The sequence below is a fragment of the Mus caroli genome, chromosome 3 (genome assembly GCF_900094665.2).
Source record: "Mus caroli chromosome 3, CAROLI_EIJ_v1.1, whole genome shotgun sequence".
NCBI lineage: Eukaryota > Metazoa > Chordata > Mammalia > Rodentia > Muridae > Mus > Mus caroli.
Genome location: NC_034572.1, coordinates 86,281,935 through 86,292,736, shown reverse-complemented (window position 1 = coordinate 86,292,736; position 10,802 = coordinate 86,281,935). Strand labels below are relative to the sequence as shown.

General features: G+C 41.4%; 1 protein-coding gene across 1 annotated transcript; it reads left to right on the top strand.

The window, feature by feature from the left end:
- Positions 1 to 6,510: 6,510 nt before the first annotated feature.
- Positions 6,511 to 8,306, top strand: Prr9 (proline rich 9). The gene is made up of 2 exons (XM_021157136.1): positions 6,511 to 6,546; positions 7,156 to 8,306. The coding sequence occupies exon 2, from the start codon at positions 7,175 to 7,177 to the stop codon at positions 7,523 to 7,525; it is 351 nt and encodes a 116-aa protein (XP_021012795.1). The 5' UTR covers positions 6,511 to 6,546; positions 7,156 to 7,174; the 3' UTR covers positions 7,526 to 8,306.
- Positions 8,307 to 10,802: the final 2,496 nt, after the last annotated feature.

Sequence of the window (10,802 nt, the reverse complement as noted above, 5' to 3'; positions counted from 1 at the left end):
CCAGAAGTCTTAAGATCCTGTGGCGGGTGTTGTGGGTAGCTGGCGAGTGTCAGCAGACCCTGCGCGCCAGCTGCCCAGGTGCTTTTCTCGAAGAAGTACTTTCAACACAAAACTCCTATGAATAATAATAGAAGAAAATTTGTTCATGTCCTCCCTGTTTTAGTAAAATGTGGTTATAAATATCTATACCTTCACTTTCTGAATTTTACTTTGCATGCATTTATTTATTCATTTTATAATAGAGTGGAAAGAAATAATCATGAAATAATTATCAATAATCCAAGGACTGCCAGAGTGTCTGATAGACCTTTGAAGGGCATGTGCACAGTATAGAACAAACTTCACTTTGAGTGCATGGCCTTCCAAGTGGAGTGGTGCCATTAGAAAATATGCCAAGTGTTTCTAGAACCCCAAGTACAGTCTAGGTGAAGACCAGATCTGAGAACATGAAAACATCTACTGTCAGTAAGTACTTGTCGTTCCTTCCATGTAAATGAAACTGAAGATAGACATCTTAATGGTTACCTTCCCACCAGAGAGATAGATCAAAGGCAGTTCTGGGGAAGAAGACCAGAATGTGATGAGGACACCAGCTTTCCACAGAATGCTGTAATTACTCCCAGCTCCCATGGCAGTCATGAAGACTCTGCCTTAAATGGTGGAGGGTTGTACAAATAAGCAACACTCTCAGAGTGAGGTCACCAGAATTGGTGTAGTACCAGACAGGTGCTTACAGAAAATGAAATGGGTGGGGCCAGCACTCTTCCTGCCTGGCAAAGCAGTTCTCAGGGTCCGTTCATAGACTCACAGAACAGGTGGCACCACAAATCTCTTGCACTGGCTTGCTTTGAAAATCCAGGCCAGCTAGGGTGCCCATGGCACTAGAGGAAAGGGTGCAGACTCATTCCCATCTGCTGTATGAACTAGAGCAATGGAGGGAGGCAGAGAGGAGAAAAGGATAAAAACATACCTATGAAGCCAATGCAATTCGGGCTCCTTACCTCCATTCCTTTCCTGAAAGGAGGCTTTTCACATCACTCTCTGAGATGGAAGTAACATTTTCACATGAAAAATAACTGAATAAAAAAACTTCTGTGACTTAGTTGTTTGTCAGAAGATTTCTAACTCTGATTTAGGGCCCCAGGAGACAAGACTCAGACTCAAAATGGAAAAGGTGAAAGACCACCTTTAAACAAGTTTAAACAGTTTGAAGACATCATTTCTCCTAGTGTCTGTCAGTGTCACGTGTCTTGAGGTTCTTCTTGAAGAAAAAGGCATATACATTTGAATATTCTCTCATATACAAAAGCTGTTAAAAACCACAGGCTGGTATACACACTTGCTATCTTCTTGAAACTTGTGAAGAATCTCTAATACAAATAGTCTGTTTTTCCATGTCCATTACAAAAGATGTGAACTTATCCTATGACCTTGAACAAGGCCCAAATAAGTTTATACCTCTCTTATCATCTAGCAATCACAGTTGATAGGTAGGTCTATGTTGTCTGTTAAAATCACATGCTGAGGATAAAACAAGGAAGTAGAATCAGGTGGTTTCCTGTGTCCCTCTGGGCTTGTGATCCACACCTTTGGCCTGTCTGATTCAGACTCCCTATGTGGGTGACACAAGAAGAAGGGAAGAAAAGAACAGTGCTCTCTCCACAAGGAATTCACAAGCCCAGTAAACTCCAGAGGCACCTACCCACCAGGAAACAGGATGAGCCACATTCTGTACTTTTAAGTGTTATCAGACCCATTGCTCTATAATATACAGGTAAATGAATCAAAGGAGTCTGGGAACTTTTATGATCTACTCAAAGGAGATTGTTATTTGATGGGAATGGAGGAAAAACAATGTTCTGCATATACCTGAGTCTCTTCTGTCTAATTACATCCCTGCTCCCAATAATAACAGCTCCAGAAGTCTAGATTCTCAGATACCCTTAAAATCAGATTAGTACTAGTCTTACTAGAAGACTGAACATGGTAAGGGAAATTAGTCATCTTAAGATTTGGAGTGGGACAGTCTCCCCAAAGATGTCCAAGCCTTATTGCCAACTATATGGTCCACTAAGGTTAGATTTTTAAAGACTCAGGCTACCCAGATCTCCCACTTTTCACTAAAAACCTGATAGACCATCTAATGTCACTTATATTCAATCTTTTAGCCTCTGTCACATGCAGAGGACAGAAGAAAGAGTTTTCTAAACAAACAGAAGGACACACACACACACACACATGACCAAACATTTAGAAAGACACAGAAATACTCTGGTTTACTGTTCCTTTTCACATTTATAGTGTCACAGAATGTGAAATATGGAATGGACTCTACTAAAAGCCTACCCTCCTAATGATAGTTGGAGGCCAGAGAGGATCAGGTGGCTGGTCAGACTATTTTAGGAGCAGAACCAGTATCCTAAGATCCTGTGAAGTACATCATCTATTTATCACAGTGAATAAGAAAGGAAAGGGCCAAATGTTGGGGAATCATAATAAAGGACATAGAACAAAGAACTGGGAAAATCAAGGAAAGATCAATGAAAAAAGGGAGTCCTGGACCAATATAGACTCACAAAGGTAGTACAAGTGTACCTAGTGTTACTGTATACTCTGAATTATTCTCAAAAGTAATTTATGGAATAGTATTTTGACCACACACACACACAAGAGATTAAATGTATAAGGGGGTGCCACTAATCCATCACTGGATTTATGTGGTAGAGTCAGTCCTGAACCCTAAGTTTAGTTGTTCCATGAATGTGTGAGCCATGAATGTAAAAGCAGGTCTTGAGTGAGTGTGTTGCTATAACAAATGCAGGGATCTTCTTAAGCAAAGGAATGAAAAGGAGATTCCATTGTTTCTTCTGAGACTTCAGTCCTTCAAAGATTCCAAGAGCTTCAGGCATTGAGAAGTATTGGTTTCTTGGAACTTTAACACAACTTACCACAAATTTAGGAAAAAAAATGCCAAAAAATGCACTGTGGCACTTGAAGTTAGAAGTCACATATGTGTCTTAGTTACTTTTCTCCTACTGATAAATCACAATGACCAAACCCAGCTTGTAAATGAAAAAGTTTATGTTAGCCTACACTCGCAGACAATAGTCATCACTGAGAAAAGTCAGGGCCATAGCTCAAGTCAAGAACCTAGAGGCAGAACTGATGCAGAGACCACACAGTAAACCACTATTTACAGGCTTGTTCCTCATGTCTTTGTTGGGCTTGCTTTTTTATTGGATATTTTCTTTATTTACATTTCATTTATTCTCTTTCCCAGTCCCCCCCCGAAAACCCCCTATCCCATCCCCCCTCTGCCTGCTTCTATGAGGGTGCTCCCTCACCCACCCACTCCCAACTCTGGCATTTCTCTACACTGCGGCATCAAGTCTTCACAGGACCAAGGGCCTTTCCTTCCTTTGATGTACAACAAGGCCATCCTTTGCTACATCCTCTGCTACATCCTCTGCTACATATGTGGCTGGAGCCATGGGTCACTCCATGTGTACTCCTTGGTTAGTGGTTTATTCCCCAGGAGCTCTGGAGGGTCTGGTTGGTGGATATTGTTATTCTTTCTGTGGGGTTGCAAACCCTGAGGTTGCTTACTTATACAACCTAGGATCCATCTGCCCATGGGTGACACTGCCCCTGCCTATAGATGGGTCCACTCATATCAATCAATAATCAAGAAAATACCTGACAGACTTGCCTACAGGCCAGTCTTATGGGGGCATTTTGTCAGTTGATAGTTCTCTTCCAAGATAGTTTGGGTCAAGATGACAAGTAAAAAAGCCAAAACAAAACAATAGTGGTCTCAGTGGACTCAAGTCAGAATGATAGCCAGAATACAGTTTATTATTGAGTCTCTTTGAGAGCATTTGCTTGGCTTTTCCTGTTTCTACAGCTGCCCTCAATTCTGCACGTTCTTCTGCCTTCTGTGCCAGCAATGACCTGTGTACTCTTTCAAGGTAGAGATTAACTTCTTTTCTCCTCTGTGGTTTCAAGGATCCTTGTGTTTATATTACACCCTTCCCTTAAATAACCCCAAACAGTCTGCCTTAAAGTCAACTGAGAGGCAACTTGGATTCCATATTCTATCTTAATTCTTTTAATGTCTTAAGAAAAGAAGGCAGAAGCCGGGCGTGGTGGTGCACGCCTTTAATCCCAGCACTCGGGAGGCAGAGGTAGGCAGATTCCTGAGTTCGAGGCCAGCCTGGTCTACAAAGTGAGTTCCAGGACAGCCAAGGCTGTACAGAGAAACCCTGTCTCGAAAAACAAAAAACAAAAAACAAAAAGAAAAGAAAAGAAAAAAGAAAAGAAAAGAAGACAGAGAAAAATAGAGGACAAATTGCATCTTCCTCTGGACATACCTGCATACTCCACACACAGAATAAAAACAAAACAAAACAAAACAAAACAAAACAAAACAAAACAAAACAAAACAAAACAAAACAAAAATATAACAAAACAAAAACCTTTTGTTATATGAAGTATCCCAAACCTGTATTAACATTTAGGGCCATTCCTGATTTTTGCTGATCACATCTCAGAAAACAAACTGTGTCTACTTCTTCAAGACATTAGCCCTAAAGTAAGGAGAGCATTAGCATTTTGTAAAATTATTTTACATTACATGTATGTGCTTTTCCTTGAATTTATGTGTATGGACTAGTACATGTGCTCAGTGCCTGAAGTGGCTTGAAGAGGGCAATGGACTCCCTGGAAACTGGAGATATGGGCAGTTGTGAGCTGCCATTGGGAGACTCTCAGTCTCCTGCAACAGTAGCCAGTGCTCTGACCACTGACCCATCTCTCTAGCCCCAGAGCATTATCATTTTTGATGTTACTGATATTTAGTCTTACTATTTAATTTAATGTTACTGAAATATTAGCAGATGAAATCAGCTCAATTTTAGGGATTCTAGAGACTCCTCTCATAAATACTATTTTCCCTTAAATATTAATATTTAGTTAAATAATTTAACATTGTATTTTCTATCAAAAGTTTTCACCTTACTGGGTTCCAAAGTTCACACTGTTCATTGAATTGTGTTGAAGTTCAGGGTAAACAGCCCTGACCCCCCTCCCTCACTGCTGTCTTTGGGGGGCCTGTTATACTTCTATCTTAGATTGTACTTCTGATTTTGTTGTTGTTGTTAAATCAAATTGTCACTTCTTATATCACTTTTAAGATCCTATGTACTCTATCTTGTGTATTGTACATGAATTTTCAGACAAATTGTTTTAGCAGAAGAGAAAGAAATGCTCTATGGTGGGACTGAAGTCTTTGAGTAGATTCTCCTCTGCTCACTGTTTTTTAATATCCACCCTTGTATTCCTTCATGGATGTATGTACATATCAATAATCACTTATATTCTCTTGTCTTCCACTTATCATATATGTGATGTTTGCCACGGTTTAGAACTTACAACCAAGAATAATATGATCTTGCATAAGAATTTCTAACCATACCACTAAATGTCATATATATTACAAACATAAATATTATGGGGCTCCATAAATAAGTAAATTTCTTTCTAGTTTACAGTGACTCTTGAAAGGTGATATACTTGAGTATAGTGTGAATACTGCTGTGACCAGAGAAGACGGGCTCTTCAAGTAAAAGTGACAGGACATAGAAAAATATGGATATATTGCTTTGAAACATTTCCTTCCAACTCCCAGTTTTCATTGGCCTAAACTTGACAAATTCTTCAGGAGGCAAGGAGACAGCCTCACCTTGTTCCAACTTGTTTCCTTGGTCACATGGAAATTTCTACCTTTCAAAGGGCACCATAACTCAAAGTAGAGAAAATAAGGACAGTTTCTTCTCTTTTCCCCTTCACTATATTACCTGACTGAAGAGCAGGATGTTTATACAGGAAAAGACCTTCATTCTGCCTAGGACACTGTGGATCCTCAGCTTAGAACCCCAGAGCTAGCCATTTTCCTCGGGTCTGCATGCCTACCTCAAGCCAAGATCAGTGTCTACCTCAATGTATAGAACCATGACTTGAGATCACCTAGACAAAATGTATGGAAGGGTTTTATGCTTCATGTAGGAATATCCAGTGGAAATGTATGAAATAAGCCATACAAGTTCATAAGTCAGACAGACTCCAAGCCTTAGGCATGGATTCTTCCTGCTGGCAAAGACGTGATGAGGATGGTTGATCTTATCTCTTACCACATCCTGAAACAGTATGAGGAGACAAGAGACTTCAGCCCTGGTTTAACAGACTGATAACATTTTATGGACATTCTTTTTCTGCTGCCTCTAATGAAAGAGTCATGTGTGAAGCTCCTCCCTGCTGAGGTCTGGTGAGAACCCAGAGGCCAAAATGTAGGCTGATTAACAGGCATCACAGCAGTGACTCAAACCATTCGTGATTTCAGATGAAGCTTGTTACGGTGACTCCACAATTACGACTTTAGCCCACGTGGCCTGTCAGTCCTCCAGGAGACTATACCAAGCACTGTATAAAAGTCCCCACCATCCTAGACTCCACAGTCCACATCCTTCATTGAATCTCATTGAAGATCAGGTAAGCATTTCCTTTCTCATTCTGTCTCTCTGTCTCTCTGTCTCTGTCTCTGTCTCTGTCTCTCTCTCTGTCTCTCTGTCTGTCTCTCTCTCTCTCTCTCTCTCTCTCTCTCTCTCTCTCTCTCTCTCTCTCCCTCCCTCTCTGCCCTCTCTTCACCTCCTTTCCCCCCTCTCTCCCTCCCTCCCTCCTCTTTGGTATCCCTTCCCTCAATCCCTGATGTTCCATCTCTGAGAGGCCACCACTGTTCTATTTCTATCCTAGACTGTTTCTACTACTGTTTTTAGACAGATTGCCATTTCTTGATCCATTTAACTATCTCGTTTATTCTGCTTAGTGTTTTGTACATGATTTTTAAAAATTATTAATTAGATTTTGTGGAAGGACTAGACAAAAGCACAGGAGAATAGGAGAATACTTTCATCTTGGAAACAAGTATCAAGGGGATCTAAGATAGAGATTTTTTTTTTAAAAAGGAATAAAAATCAGACTTAGAGTTAGTTGTCTTCTCCTCCTATCCCACTCGTAATCTTTCACGCTCATGCACACCTTTCTAATTCCCAGCTTTGGTGTTTTAATGTAAAATGTCTCAAATTTTCTGTTTGTTTTCAGGCTCTTCAAATCACTTGAAATGTCTTTCAATGATCAACAGTGCAAGCAACCATGTGTGCCACCCCCATGTCTTCAAAAGACCCAAGAAAAGTGCCAGGCACAAGCTGAGGATGTGTGTGTCTCCTCATGTCAGGACCCCTGCCAAGATAAATGTCCACAACAAGCTCAGGAAATATGCGTTTCTCAGTGCCAGGAGTTAAGCCCAGGAAACTGCCCACAACAAGGCCAAGATCCATGTCTACCTCCAAGCCAAGACCAGTGCCTTCCTCAGTGTGCAGAGCCATGCCAGGAGCTAGCACAAACAAAATGTGTGGAGGAGTTCCCACAGAAGGTACAGGAGAAGTGTTCATCTCAGAGCAAGGGGAAGTAGCTGCTCAAATGCCATCTGGAGTCAAGAAGATGGCCAACAGAAGAAAATACAACCCCAGTCCTTACGGTGACCTTCTCCTGTGGGTATCTCTGTGTAAGATACTGTCTTGTCTCCTGACTTCCTCAGTATTCCAGGACTTGGTCTGTACCTCTGAAGATAGTTCTCTGTATTTTATTAACCTCTGTGAATAAGTGTTCTCAGCAGCTGGCAGATGGTCAAGAGTATGGGAGTGGTGTGGTTATTGAGGTAGACCATCAAAGCCTAACACAACTCTCCTGGAGCAAAACCTCACTTAGCCCCTCGTACATAATGGCCAAGGATGCCTTCGTCCATCTTTCAGAGTACAAGTATCTCTTTCAATCCTCAAGAGAATCTGAATTTAATGGCTTTATAGTGAGCATCACTACTACAATGAGTATGAAGAAATTGGTGATGCTACAAAATCAAAAATGGTTTAATTTTGTTTGTGCATCCTAACCAAAAAAAAAAAAAAAATAGCTGAAGATTGTAATGTGGTCTGTGCTTTGTAAAATTCAAACGGAATGTTTTAAAAGACAGAATTCAAACAGCCTATAAGAAACACAAGTTGGGATCTTTAGATCTTTGTCAGTCTTTGTGCTTTGTAGATGATCTGCTTTGGACCATTTGGTGTGAGAGGGCTTTGGATACTATGATTCGTCTTTAGTTTGTGTTTCTGGGATAGGAGCTGGCTTCTCTCCAACTTCCTTGCCTTTTCCCCTTGGTGAAAGTAAAATATATAATAAAGCTCTTTCTAAGGCTGATTTCTGATGTGGTGTATGTCTTTTCCTTACCTTGGCTGACTTTTGGGGAATTATATTCTCCTTTTGGAAATAAGTCTGTGGAAAGAATGAAAACCCATCTCACAGATGCACAAAACATCAGCAGAAAGACCTCTTTCAGATCGCATAGACTAGTATACAGACAACCTCTCCAGGCTCATTTGCACACACTTCGTATATTAGAAAATGTAGCAAAAGCTGACACCTTCCCATGATGAAAACCTCAGATCCAGGTTCTTTCCACAATAGTCTACTCACTGTTTAGTGTGGTTTCCAGAGGAAAGGACTGAAATGGGAAGTAAAGAAATTGTGTGGAAGAGCTACCCCAAATAAACTCATGGACAGCTACAAATAGCAGAGAGAAATAAAGGTGCCTCTGAGATTAATCAAACTTGAGGACCAAAATTATTTGTCCTGTCATTTGGCCAGATTTCAGTGAAGTTAAAGTAGGTGACCTAGTTTTGTTATGGTGCCCCCCCCCACCTGTGAACATGTGCATAAGATCCAAGGAGGTGCTGCACTGGCATGAAAGAGCCAAAGGCCAGATCCTCATTTCTTCATGAATGCCCTGACCTGGTCTGTAGGGAAGATGTATCAAGGCCTGGCCTCAGAGTAGAACAGGTACTCCTTACCCATCCCCTGCCTTCTCCCTCTCTCTGCCGTCCTGAGGGAAGGAGATGGAAGGCCATTTGGAGAACAGGTTTAACTTCTTTAACACATCTGAGGATCCTCTGGCACATAGATCATACTGGTCTCACAAATTTAGAGATTATTTTTTTTTAGGATAAGACACAAATAAGATAGAATTTGAGGAAATGTTTCAAGGGGGCAATGTAGAATAGTATGCAGGTGATGTAGGCCACATCCTGAGTTTTGTGCATTCTCAACAAGATTCTCACAACAGCTTCAGGGAATTCTGCTGCCCCCAAGTAAAGAGCATGTTTGACCGTACGTAAGGCCCTGTAATGAAGAATGCTAACCCAGCCACTCTGAATCCTGAACACAGCTCTTATTGGCATGGCAAAAGTTCATGTGACACTCAGGGAGGTTTACAATTATCTCTCATCCTCATAAGCAGTATCCAGTCATTTTCTGAATGCCAGGCACTCTGCCAGTTACTGGAGAGATGATGAGTCAAAAGGTCAGTATCCCTGTGCAAGAGCCATAGCTGTCTTTTTCTGCCAGCTACTTTCACCAACATTTTTCCCAAACTTCTTTGAACCTCTCAACTCCCTGACCATCTCCAGATGCCTGAGTTAAAGTTCTTTTGCCCCACTGGCTAGCTGAGTAGTTTTTTTTTGTTTGTTTGTTTTGTTTTGTTTTGTTTTGTTTTGTTTTCTCGCCCATTTTTTGCACTGAAAGTATTCCACTAATCTCCAGGGCCTAATTGATTCACAGATGAATCCTGCAAAAAGATCCCCAAAATCCTATCATTGAGACTTCTACTAAACTGACAAATCTCACTGCTATATCTCTAGCTTGGCTCAAGTACAGCAAAGGTCTCTGTCCACTAACACTAAAGGCACCCATTGTGATCCAAAATCAGATACCCAGACCCAGAGAGGAAGTGCAGGGCTAATGAGCAGGGCTGGTCCAACCATATCAGATAGAAAAGGAGCCAAGTGATTACAGGGGAGGCCTCTGGATGTCAAGGATACTAGGCTGCAGATTGAAGATATGAAAGCAGACGCCAAGCAGCTGGAAAAGCCTTCATCTAGCTGTCATGGGAACCTACACACAATGTTGGCTCACAGAACTCTGATCCAGGCTTCACGATCCATGATCACAAAGCCTGGAGGCCATGAGCACAGCTCATATCAACAGTATGACAGCCAGATTGCCCCAGCTGACTGCATGTGTGCTGAAGCCATTCAGAGGAGAAGATGCATACCAAAGAGATTCCCAGGATTGGGACTTCTAGGTGATAGTTACCAGGGTATGTGACAATAGTGGGCCTGTGTCAAAAAAGTTCAATGGAGGATAATGTGGGTTTATTTATTATTCAAAAGAGCTATGGAGAGTCCCATCACCACTGCCAGTATGTTGAACCTGGCTCCAAAGAGCCATGATGGCATGAAAAAGAAATGTAGCTAGAGCAATTGGGAAGTCAGTCAACCAGAAACTTGCCATATATTTGGTTTAAAAAAAAAGAAAAAGGAAAGAAGGAAGGAAGGGAGGGAGGGAGGGAGGGAGGAAGGAAGGAAGGAAGGAAGGAAGGAAGGAAGGAAGGAAGGAAGGAAGGAAGGAAGGAAGGAAGGAAGACAGTTATCTTAAAATATTTTAAGAGCTTTTACCAGACAGAGATGAGATTTCTATGAAGTATAAAAGAAGAAAGTTGGAATCCATAGAACTGTGAACTGTGGGTCTGTTTTTAAATCTTTCTTATAACAGAAGCTGCCAGGGGTGCTGTAGATGCATTGTGGCCCCAAGAACTGGAGATGAACAAGAAAGCAGGTGGCAGGCAAACTTTCCAGGTG

What these genes read in the sequence shown, in the direction of transcription:
- Prr9 (XM_021157136.1), top strand. Translation starts at nt 7,175, where the DNA reads ATGTCTTTCAATGATCAACAGTGCAAGCAACCATGTGTGCCACCCCCA.